Source organism: Girardinichthys multiradiatus, chromosome 12 (genome assembly GCF_021462225.1).
Source record: "Girardinichthys multiradiatus isolate DD_20200921_A chromosome 12, DD_fGirMul_XY1, whole genome shotgun sequence".
NCBI classification, from domain to species: Eukaryota; Metazoa; Chordata; class Actinopteri; order Cyprinodontiformes; family Goodeidae; genus Girardinichthys; species Girardinichthys multiradiatus.
In genome coordinates, this window is record NC_061805.1 from 44805769 (window position 1) to 44818761 (window position 12993).

The following is a 12993-nucleotide window of genomic DNA, read 5'->3' on the forward strand; positions in this document are numbered from 1 at the left end:
GACATGATCTGCATATTCGTAACAAAATTTCTGTAGAATTAAGTTTTAAACATCTCATATTGCTTTCAACTGTTGCTTGAGTGGCAACTTGTTTTATTGCAGAAAATTTGTTTAACATAAATGTTGTCAAAATGTCAACCGGGTTTGAAAACACATGTTGTTGCTTAGACGGAATTTGAAGACTTTAAGAATTGCCTTTAAGCACACACACTTTTCTTTAATACCTAACATGGTGGAATTCCTGTAGTATTCCACCCAAGATTTCAAAGCAAAGTCAGCCTGATTACAGAAGATAAGAATAAAAAGAAGGAAGCAACGCTACACATCTGCGTTGTCCAGTTAGAATAGAAAGCAAACATAGATAAATCTGACGATTGGGGAGAACTTCAGGGAGGTTTGGATCAGGCAGATGCCCTGGCTGGCCTTCACTAAGCTGGGCCTTTTGTTATGCTAATTTACTCCAGCCCTTTGTCTAAGCAACATAAAGTGTATGTTTGCAAGAGAGTAGGGCAAGGAAATTCAAAAGCTACTGACAGAGACACGGAGTAGGCCTTATTTAAATTTGAAACAATCACACATAAAATAGAGACATTATTCCACTTTGAACTAACGTTCCTCTTTGGAAAAATTGTACAGATAAAGTGAATGAATTGAATGTACAATTATTTTAAATGTAATAGTTTTGCATAAAAAATTTTATATATATGTATAATGAAATCCAAAATTATTCATACCCCTGAAAGCTTTAAAATTATTTTCCTTTAACCAAGAAACTTGCTTCTGATAGATATGCATATTTTAACAGATAATAAAACAATGTAAAATGAGTATCTGTTAAAAAATATTGTAAATAAATAAGAAACAAGAAGGAGAGAGAGGTAGGTCAAAAAGGAAAAAGGGAGAGAAGGAGAAGAGAACATAGGAGAGAAAGATGGATGAAGAGATTACAGGATACACCCTAGAAGATTGCTTCTACACCTGCAGAAACTTATATAATAACAGTATTGTTACCAAAAAGTGCATGGTACTGATGAATGCAAGATGTATTTACTGCTAACTGCGGCTCAATATTGAACATTTGTTAACACCTGAATCTAAACACCCATGGGTCTGAGTGTGCTTGTGTATACAAGGTTTCTCCATAAAAGTACGCAATAGCGAGTGTGAGGAGCCACAGACCTGTCACCTGGACCCAAGACAGACACGGAGGAGATCTGCTGGAGCCGATCCAGCCATAGAACCAGAGACCTGAGACCCTGGGACACATCCCTCCCAAAGTAGAGGCACGACAGAGGCCAGGGGCCCCCGCCCCAGCAAGCAGCCACTGGGAGTGAGCCGGAACACACCAATGCACCCAGCCCTAGGCACCGAGAACCACAAATACACCAGAGAGACACCAACCTTTATTGGTATCTCCACAATCAAAATCTTTTCATAATTGCTGATCAGGTATTATGTCGATTTATGAGCTCCAAGCCATCCTTGACATCACCATAATCTTTAGCTTCCTCTAGAGATTTATTATCAGATTCAAGTCTTGACTTTGGTTGGGCCACTCCAAAATTATAATAAACGTACAGTCAGAAAAACATGTTGAGAAAATTATTTTACTATAAACCTACATTTGCCAAGGGGATGAACAATTTTGGGTTTAGTTGTATACTCTAAGACATAATAAATGTCCTCAGGCAAGGATCTTGATACAGTTGGTTCCATGACGGTTTGATGTATGCACACATATAGGTTACAGTAGCCACATTTACATGGACATAAGTAATCGGAATAAACGGCCGATTAGACTAAAAATGTGTCTTAAACATGTCGGAATATTTTGATCGGATTCGGCAGGATCGGAATGAAATTGTAATCCGATTGAGAGGGGTGGTTTATACCGATTGACAATCCGATTGGTATGGATGTAAGTTATTCTGAATGAGGTGAACTGACCTGAGTGCACATGTGCACCCCGCATCAACGTGACATATTTCCACCTTGACTGGCTAGTTGCTAACAGAATACTCTAATCGGCAAGTTTACATGAAACATTTTTGGTCCGATCGGCCGTTTTAGTCCGATTATTTATGTCCATATAAATGGTACAATCTGATTATTTTTTGTTTTTTAATCCGAATACATTTTAATCCGATCATGAAATTTTGTGCATGTAAACATAGCTGTTCGTTTATCTTCTATACCGCTTATTCTATAGTGGGTCACGGGGGAGCTGGTGCCTATCTCCAGCAGTCTACGGGCGAGAGGCAGAGTACACCCTGGACGGGTCGCCAATTCTTCGCAGGGCAACACACAGACATACAGGACAAACAACGATCCACTCACTCATTCACACTTTAGGGCAATTCAGAGAGACCAATTAACCAAACAGTCATGTTTTTGGACTGTGGGAGGAGAACCCATGCATACACAGGGAGAACATGCAGAAAGAAAGACCCCCGACCATGAGTCGCACCCACGAATCTTGCTGCAAGGCAACAGTGCTACCAACTCCATCACCATGCAGCCCTGTTGTCATGATATTAGAAACGTGGACACTATGGTGAGATAAATGTAAGAACTCGTTTAGTGCTTCTAGGAAAATCTGCTCTGATTTTTGCATGGGACTTTCAAACATGTAGTTCAGAGAGATCGAGATGTAGAGGACAATGCTTTGATGCATGATTTACTGGTAAAGGTAAAGGTGTGGCAGTTTGTTTACAAAACTGTGGATTGTAGGATTGTTTGCTTAAAAACTGTATGAAACTTAAGCTGTGATTTTATTAAAACTGCAAAATGTAAAAAAGTTAAAGCAATTGATGACAACCCAATGTGTTGTGACATATTTAAAGATTAAATGATGTCTCTAGTAGAAAATGAGAGGACGTAATGAGCTTCACGATTGTGCAGCATGGCCCAGAGACTGTGCACTTCAATGTTCTTTTATCAGATGCTGATGGCTCCAAGGCTCTCCAAAAGGATAGCAAAGTGCTTCTCCTGATCATTTCTACTCTTCCTGGGCCCTCCTCCCACTGAGACAGTGTGTTGCATGCAGCCCAAATTCAATAGATTAAAAAACAACTTAAAGAGAATTAATCATTAAAACTAAATCATAAAAATAAATACTTCTTTAACTGACCAAACAAATAAAAAATAAAACAATTGAATGTAATATTTTCAACATAAGGTCTCACTCCTCTACATCTTTGCTAGTTAATGTTTTGATTTGTTATAATATGCTAGACAGAAGAATTATGTTAGTATAAATGAATCAGCTCCCTTTAATTATCTAAATTTCATATTCTTTCATATTCTAATCCTGTTTTAGGAGGAGTAGACACCATCTTTCAATCAGATTATTGACCAATCCTAGGATAATTAATAGTTACAAGTCTTTTGTAACCCTAACCCTAAATATCTAATGCTTTGGTATTTTTGTCTGAATTTCAAAGCACTATTTATAGTTTTGTATCGTGCATCAGGCTCTGAGTTTTAATCTTTAGATCAATTCTCAGATATCTTATCTGATTCAGTGTTAAATACCAATAAGGTCATTATGTGGGGGATTTTAATATTTGTGTAGACAATGAAAATGAAAGCCTACATGCTGTTTTTAAAACTATCTTAAATTCAATTGGCTTTGAACAAAACGTTTGTAGACCTTCACAAACATGTCTTCATACCCTTGATCTTTGCTGACATATGACTGAGTGTGAACAAATAACCGTATTTCTTCAAAACACTGTTATACTGCAACCTTTATAATCCAAAGAGCCATTTCTGCCCTCAGTCCATCCAGATAAAACTCCACGCCACTAATGTTAAATGATCTTTTGAAAACAGAGATTTTGCATTTTTTGTTAAATATCTACTATATGAAATATTTTTGTTTTCTATTTTTTTGGTTTTAAAATAAAAACGTGGATATATTTTCTTTCTTAGATGTTTCCAACCTAATGACAAGAAAAACAGATCTAAAAAAATATTTTTAGTCTTTTAGTCTCATTCTGCAATTATCCTATAAAAAACAGCTAAAACCTGCATTTGTTGTTATATTTATATTTTAAAACATTAGTTGGTTCTTTATCATTTTTAGGCAAAATTATTGAGAGCCATTGTGGAAGTTCCAAAGACCTACTTGTGGCTCCAGAGCCGCAAGTTGAAGACCCATGTTAAACACACTTATAGGAGTCTTGCTCAATCTAAAAAAAACTATAAATGTTTCTAAAAAAATGTCATTATATTTTGAATTGTTGCTACTAAAGGACTCTTCATCACTGTCTTCATTGTGGGAAACAATTTGGCAATAAAACATGATCAGCCAAATTCAGTTTGTGTTCATCTATATCAGTATAGCTTTTGTTTATATATTTATGTATTTATCTATATCAATCGCCCATAGACTGCTGGAGATAGGCGTCAGCTTCCCTGCGACCCGCTATGGAATAAGCGGTAGAAAATGACTGACTGACTGACCAAGGCAAATGTAAAAACTGTACTCCATGGCCAAAAATACACTATATAGTGTTCAGTTTTAGAGTGGTGGGATGTGAGCTTTAAGTCACGCTTTGTATATGTTGGGTTCATAGGTAATACACTAAACTGTATCTTATTTTAGAGGTACTTATCATGAATCAGTAAGGTAGTCGAAGTAGAACAAACCAGAGAAGGAAAACAGACTCAAAACACAGGATGTAGACGGTAAGTGAAGTTTTATTCCTAGTGTAGGCTTGCCTAGGATAATAAGTTGGTGTTGTCCAGGAACCAGGGGAGGAGGACGGAATCCAGGAATCCAAGGTGAGAGTGCTGATGGTGAGTATATTTACAGTGCAGTCCTTAGGTGAGTAATTACCAGGTGCAGGCAGGCAGATAGGCAGGTCGACAGATAGACAGGCAGGTCGACAGGTAGACAGGCAGGTAGACAGGCAGGTAGGTAGGTAGGTAGGTAGCCGGGCAGGTAGGCAGACAGGCAGTCCTCATAACTGAGGTTATGTTCCAGCAAAGACCTGTTCCAGCAGCTGCCTTAAGAAGCCCAGTGAGCTCATCAGGAGATGAGCTGCAGCTTCTGATAACGAGCTGCCAGAACCAACCAGGAGGAGAGAAGCTGAGATCCTACAGTACTGTTTTTTGTGCTTTCTTGTGGTATTTATAGTTTTATGTGATCTGACATAGGCATTTTTTAACACACATTGTTTTACAGTCCTTTTTTAAAGAGGAAGGAAAAAAGAATAAGGTTCAGAATAATTATGGAAAAAAGAAGGGGAAAGGCTGGAACAATTAAAGAAAGAGACAATGATGCGTGCACATGTCAGGATGAGTGGTAAACCTAATTAAAAAACTAACAGAGACAAGGATAATACACACACATAAACACTCAGAGATGTTCCTCTTCCCAAAGTCCAGCCCCCAGTTTTGACGTCACCAGCACAGATACAAAACAAGCTTTTTCACAGTTGAGCTCCTCACACAGCTCTCATTCACACACTCTCTCACACACTCTTCAACCCACATCCAGACCTTTCTTCCGACACGCTTGCTTCAAACCTGCTCAGCTAATGTGGGTGATTAAAACACTGCTTTTTAACAAGAAAACTCCTGTCTCCTTCTGACTGAGCCACGATCCTCCATCTGTAGGAAAGGAACGCTTTCATACTGTTCAAAGCTTCCAACGGGTTAAAAAAAAGGAGCACCCGGGCTCCCCGACCCAGACCCCATCCCAAACAGAGCAGCAGATGTGACTGAGGAGGAGAGGCAGAGAGAGAAACACAATCTCCCCCACCCCGTCCCGTCCTCAAGAACAATACCCTGTCTTCAGCTGGAAAGGGTCAGCTTTTGTCCTTCTCCCCGGGCTCCAGCTCAACTGAAGAGCAGACAGACGCGCTGACATGTTGACCCGCTGCAGTGAAGAGGAGAGGACAAGGCAAAACAGCCGTTGAACTCTATTTGGTTTGATTCAGTACTTGGACAGTTCCCGAGCAACAACTGGCGAGTGTGTGTGTGCGTGTTTTCAGCAGTTTGTGGAGCGTCTGTCTCATGAGGGACTAAAGATAACATTTGCTGATTTTAAAAACATAACTGAAATGCAGCCATCATGTTCACTAAAGCTTGACCTTAGTGGTCCTTCTCGATCCTTGGGATCAGAGGAAAGCACCACCACCACCAGCAGCTTCCTGCAGCTGGGAGAAAAGCAGCTCTTTGAGAAGTTTTGGAAAGGGACTTTCAAGGCTGTGGCCACCCCAAGACCAGAGAGTGTTATTGTGGCGAGCATCACCGCCAGTCGGAGGGTGACGTGGTAAGTTCTCTGAAATGTTCTCAAATATTGTCAAGCTTTTCAATTTTAGAAAGAAACTCAATTACCAAACAGTCGTTAAGTCTTCAAGGATATATGCGTGTTTTTGAGCAAAAAGCAAAAAAATATAGATTTTACATTATATAAATGTTTTTATTACATACACAAACTGAAGCTTTAGAGAAATTGGTTTTTAATTTCTGAAATAAAATAGAATGGCATAGACATTATTGTCACCGTTCCAGAAATGATGAAATACAGTTTTAGCGGTTCATGGGATTGGCAGTGCAAATTTGCAAGAAAAAGGAATAAAATGAAAATAGATAAACGAGAAAAAATAATGGAACATTGTACAAAATCAGCAAAAATAAAATAAATGTGAAATATTACTAAGAGACTAAATGGTTACTGTAATGTTTTATTCAGCTTGTTTTTCATAATAAAATACACTTTTTCTTTAAAAATTCAATTCAACAGGTACATGCGCTTGTTGAAATGTGGACTAAATGCATAGGTCATGTATTAGGTCTGTACAATAAATTGTAAATATATCATCATTGCATTGTGAATGTGCAAAAATATAACACTACAAAAGATTATTTGGAACACAATATTTGTTGCCTACTCTATTCTGCCAGTAATAAATATTGCCTGTTGCATGGAGTCTGTGCAGAACAAGCTCATCACTGACACAGATAATTGTGACAAAGATAGTAAAGTTTATGTAGAGAGCTGTAAACAGCCGAGAAAAAGAGGCATTTGGAATGTGGATTTATCACAACTGATATTGTCATCACGAATTTACTTATTACATCGCCCTCACATTCTTTCCTAATTTGTTGCGACCGCATTATGTTTACAAATCTATTAAATATCTTGAAAAAATTGCTTAGCTGTTTAGAAATTATGCCTTTTTGTCTATGTTGAATAAGCATGGACCTAAATGTTTTGCTCTGTTTAAATAGGACTGTAGCTCAATGAGAAGAGTAGCCGACTTGCAACTAGAAAGATGTGGGTTTGATTCCAGCTTCTTCCTGTCACATGTCGATGTGTCAAAGGCAAGACGCCTAACCCCAAGTTGCCTTCCAATCTAGGTTTTGGAGAATAAATCTGTGTGTGGTTGGGTGAAAGTGATCTAGTGTAATTTTGATTTTAATTGTCAATATGAAAAGAAAAGCACTATATAGTTTTAATCCTTTCACGTACAGAAAAGCTAATCAATTCAAAATCTAGAGCTTTTTTTAAACAACTCAAGCTTTTTGAGGATGTAAATTTCAAACCATTTTTCTTCCCATCCTACTGTTTCTGGCCCATTTTCATGTCAGCATAATCAACAGCCATCTGCTGCGTTGACAGTTTTACCTAGTTTGTCAGAAATTTTTGAAATTTTTGACACCTGTGGTGCTCTGTGCTTGAGTGGTCTGTACATGCACGAGTGCATAAAAATACATTTTAGTTACTTATATTTTGAAATGTTAAAATATTTAAACAGTCTTATTTATGTGTATATACATACAGAAACAGTAAATGCCTGCCTGGTTGACCTTTAAATGATTTTGACACCCTCTATAAACTTTCCCTTATGTGAAATTAGCTATGTTAATGAGGATTAGAATGGCCCATTTCACTTGACATCGGCACAGGCAGTGGAAAGGCACAGTGAACCAAATAATGGCCTTTTAATAGCTTCTGTTACTGCAGGAGCATAGCGGTGCACATGGCTTGGTTAGAAAAGATTTTATTAGCTTTTTGGATTGGAGTAAAAGGACTTTTTTATTCTTAGAATATGACTGAATATTCTTTTAAGTGTCAGCCTTCTAATCAAATTCAAATAGATGCAGATCATTAACTCCAGCTTGGCACAGATTTAAGTGTATTTTAGGAAATTTGCAAAAAACAAATATGAAGTACATGGGCCCACAAAGAAAAATAAAGAAATCAAAGTGATGTGGCTTGCCACCATTAACTGAGCAGCCTTTTTATAATAGCCTGAGGTCCTGGAGATGGGCCATAGTGTCTCTTCAACTTCAGCCTCTCTTGAAAAAAATCTCTTCCATTTGCTTCGCCCCACTGCTGTTTCTGTCTGGGTGACAGTGACAATGATGGCAGCGTGGCAGGCAAGAGCAAACATCCCCAGAGAGCATATAAAATGTTGCTAACGTGCCTGGACAGCTCGTGAAAACACAAGAGGAGTGTCCCTGTGGTCCAATATTTGTCTCTGTGTGCCCGCTGAAGGAGAGACAGAGAAACCTCTGGGTGATGCAGATTGTAAATAATGAGTAAAAAATAAAAACAACACGCAGAGAGTATCAAGGCAGGGGTAGGCTCGAGCATCCTGCCTCCCTTCCCTGCTGCACTGTTGATTTCTGCCCAGACAAAGAGAATGACCGGGGAATGCTTAGACAATCAGAATGCATGGCCTTAGGCTTGCTCCACTGCCTCATTCTCTCCAAGAGGAAACATTATTATTCACTGTGGATAACTGAGGGGTGACGAGCAAATGCACTGAAATCGAGAGGGCATTATGTACAACAAGCAGAGAGGAAAAGCAAAGAGAAGGAGACAGAGAAAGAAGCCACAGGGAGATGCTTCATGTTCAATCAGTATGAGTCCTTTTCTCTCCGCGCTGTCCTCGTCTCTCCTTTCTGCTCTGCTCCTTTTCTCTGTCTCCCTTTGCTGGAGGGACCCAGTGGCCACAGTGGACTAATTAGAGTTTGCTGTCGTCCCCAATGTACCCCCCCACCTCCTACTTTTGACTCCCACAGAGAAGCTGAAGAGTGCTGAATTTGTGCAGCAGGTTCAGCTTGCTCTCCTTCATGGGGACTTCTTGTTCAGATTGCACTACAAAACTGAAGCCTGAGTGCAAATGTCAGCGTGTGCATTTGTGTGCAATCATGCACATCTGCGTTGTAGATGTTTTCCTGCAGTAGAGTGTGCTTTAAATGAGGGTTTTCAGAGTGTATGTATAGTAAGAGCGGGAGGTTGCTGTGGTGGTGGGGTTTTGTCAAACTCTGTGGCAGATGGCAGGCATGAGTGTCTGCACAAGGAAACGGGGCGGGGAGGCTGGGGGTTGTCTGTGAGCATAGTTGTGGGGGTGGATTCAGGCCTCTTACCTCAGCAGATGCTACTTTAATGAGGAAGAGGGGGAGAAGTGGTTGGAGGGGCTTGTCGAATGACAGCACCAGAGGGATGATACAGCAGGCCGGACGGAATAGCAGGAACACTTGAGTGGAGTGCAAAGCAATCCAGCTGCAGCCTCACCATTGATTACAAGTTCTGAATACTGCAGAAACAATTAATCAAGTGGTGAGATATGCAGTGAAGGGTTCACTTTTAAAAATCATGATTGGGTGTGGTGAAGTTTATCAGATAAAAAAATAAGTTTTGTCTTTAACCATGAGAAGTTAATGCAGTCATTTCAAAGATCAGGTCTTCTCAAAAGAAAATTTACTTCAAAAATGTTATGACAGTTTTCTTCATAATCACACATTTATCTAACCCTAGACCTCAATATTAATTGCAATGGGTGTTTCTTTTACACTTAAAACTTTCTTCACCAGGAGCAGCAAAGTATTTTTTATCAACACAAGAAAGTTTAAAGAGCAACAAATAAATTTTAGGATGGGTCATAAGCAATGGACATTGTGTTAATTTAGTGTTTTGTCCTATACTTTAAGTCTTTTCTGTCTCGGTTTAGGTTTTATTTTTTTTCTTGTGAAACTTTTTCCTGTTTTGTTTTGAAAGTATGATTCTTCTGTTTCTCTTCCTGTTTTTCCTGTCACACCTGCATCCCCTCAGTCTCTTCTCCCTCTGTATTTATAACTCTTGTCTTTGTCAGACTGTTGTTATTCATTTATTTTTGTTCTTCTGGAGTTTTCTGTGTTACTGGGTTTTTGTCAGTATTACATGATACGTCTTGCATTCAGTTGTTTTTATTGTTTATATTTTTGCTTGGATTATTACTGATGAACTGCAAAGAAAGCAAATCTCAGTGTAAATTTATCTCTCCTTTAATGTGTGTAGCCAAATAACATTAGTCAACGTGTTGCAAATTATATATTCTTTACAGATATGGGGACATTTGTTATGTCTGCAATATTTGTAGGACGATGACAGAAAATAAAGAAATTCTAACTGGTAAACTGTTTTAATGACCTCTCTTGATTTGATCTGTTTGTCTCTGATTTAGAGCGATTACATTTGTTGGTACTATTGGCTGCATACTTTCAGAACCTAATACTTTTGTCCTGCTTTTTTTGTTTACTCGCAACGTAGAGATCACATAGATGGTTTTTCATTTATTATAAAACTGCATTGTTTTACTCTGTGGACCTATCTGTTTAACTCTGTACATATGAGATGAGATTTGCCGGTGACCATAGATGGAGATTATAAATGAAACTTTAAAATTTTAGATTTAAGGCTAAACATAAGAGCCGATTCAATTTACAATTGTAAAAGTAGCACAGTGACATCTTTGGCTGAAAGGGGTGATTATTTGTTAACATAGTTTTGATCCATTACAGCTTCTATGAAATTCTGACAAAAAAAACCTACAAAACTATTACCTAACAGCTAATACATATGAATGTGATTAACTTGTCCATTGGATTAACTGGCCAGCCTCTGGCATTTAAAATGGTCATTAATTTGCCCCTTAAATAGAGAAAACTGTTTTCTCTTTACAAATGATGTTGCCCATGAAGGTTTGCGCACAATGTATCTTTCTGTCACAAACCTGAGCTTCCCATATCTGCTAACAGGTTAATTTGTTGATGCTTGATCTTTTCTAAGCAAGCATGCATTGTCCGCAGCACATATTGCAGCACGAACGCTGAAACACACATACCAGCAAATGCTGGCAAACTGTGATGAGAATGGGGATAAATGAATAGAAGATATCAAGACTGAAAACATTAAGCAGAAGCAGTCAGAGCTCCAGAGATGAGGCATGTGTGCCTTTCTAAATCTCCCTGTGAGAATGACAAACATGATTTAGTGGTGGATGAGGGGTCCGTCTACCGTTACTCTCCTCTCTGCTTCTTCCTCTCCTTCCTTCATTGAGAAGTACTTCTACCCAACATGTCTCCCTCTATGTATTTCTCTTAGTTTCATTTCTATGCACGATAACTGGCTCTTCCTGTGTCTGTGTCATATTACTCTTGATAATATAGACAATGATTGACTGCTGAAGCACCACTAAAGAGCAGGAGATGATGCCAACTCCCAAAGCAGGGCTCATCAAAAAAGTGAATTAATATTTTATACTGAATTCCCAGTCCAGTAGAATCACACCACTGTTGCTCGCTTAACACTTCATGCAGTGCTCATGTCTATTTTACAGCTTTTTTCATTCTGTAAAAGAGGGAATAAAGCAAAGGTAAGGTGGATCTATGATGTGAAAATTGGGAACATTTTTGATTTTTAGCACAAAAAAAGTATTAACAATCTGATGTTTCAAACTGGAAGCCTATTCACCACAGGCAACAAATGTAGGAACAGAAATTAAATATACCAATCAATAACTTTCTAGTTTGAGCAGTAGTGACAATACTGCTTGCTCTCATAGAGTGACTGACTTTGGAAAATGCTGTAATGTTGCACATTTACTTTATAAAAAGTACCACAAAAAAAACTATTATAGACAATTTGTCTTTTGTTTTTACAATTTTATATTTCAGACTGACTGGAAATGAACATTTCAAGTATTTCCAGTAGTTTTATAAGTATTAATTGTTAGACTGTTGGTAAAACAAATAGCATCACAAGAGAGGAACCTAAAGACCATAACATTCAACGCAATGTGGATAAGATTGGTTGAAGACCTCCCAATTTCTGTTTTTTTATTGTGACTTATTCTATCTTTATGTAATACCACACTGGATGTTGCAAACCCTCCTGATTTCTGGTCTTTTGACAGCAAGTTGTTTTTACACTGGTACTTGTGTAGTGGGGCCAACAAAAGTCCAGAAATACTTCTGAAGTTTTCCAGAATTCATGAAAAACATTTCATATTAAAAAGTCTAAATACATAGAGCTGCATGGTGGGTGTTTGCATGCTCTCTCCATCCATGCTTTTATTTCTCGGGGTACTTGGTGTTCTTACCACAGTTCTAAACATGCACGGTAACTTAACTGGTGTCTCTAAATGGCCCTACTGGTATGATTGTTTGCATACACGATTCTTTTTCCTGTGTGTTGCTGTGTTGTTCTGTGATCGATTGGCAAATTGTCCAGGGTGATCCAATAGGTCCCACTCCACTAACATAACAACAACTCTAAGTGTTCAAAAATAAATTTTCATCAGCCCAGAAAGTGTCTGCATAGCATGAAAAGGTATGTATCTTCATATACCATTGAAATGCAAGACAGATCTGCAATAAAGTGACTGGTATTCTTTTTGGGCAATTTTAGGAAAAATAACATCTAACAGGAGAACATCTGTTTAAGGACAAATAAAAGTAATGTTTGCATTACCAAAATACTACATTACTAAATGATACTGACAGATGTCAAATGATATCAGAAAACAGAAAAATGAATTATTTGTGCTTTAAACACAATAATAATCCTTTTATAAGTGTTGTTGTCATGTGGACCGTGATGACAACTATATGCAGAGGAAAATCAGTTGGAACAAATCCAAAGTTAGCAGTTAGCGATACTGCCACCTAGCACATTTGTCTCTAACGTAACTCTGACCACTTTAATCT

The 12993-nt window shown here is 38.3% G+C and overlaps 1 protein-coding gene across 1 annotated transcript in view; it reads left to right on the forward strand.

Moving 5' to 3' along the window:
- The first annotated feature begins 5097 nt into the window (after nt 1-5097).
- srrm4 (serine/arginine repetitive matrix 4) overlaps nt 5098-12993 on the forward strand; it is an 87926-nt gene continuing 80030 nt past the window's right edge. The window contains exon 1 of the mRNA XM_047381254.1: nt 5098-6283. Within this exon, the coding sequence (XP_047237210.1) occupies nt 6072-6283 (212 nt within the window). The 5' untranslated portion in view covers nt 5098-6071. The remainder of the gene's footprint in view (nt 6284-12993) is intronic.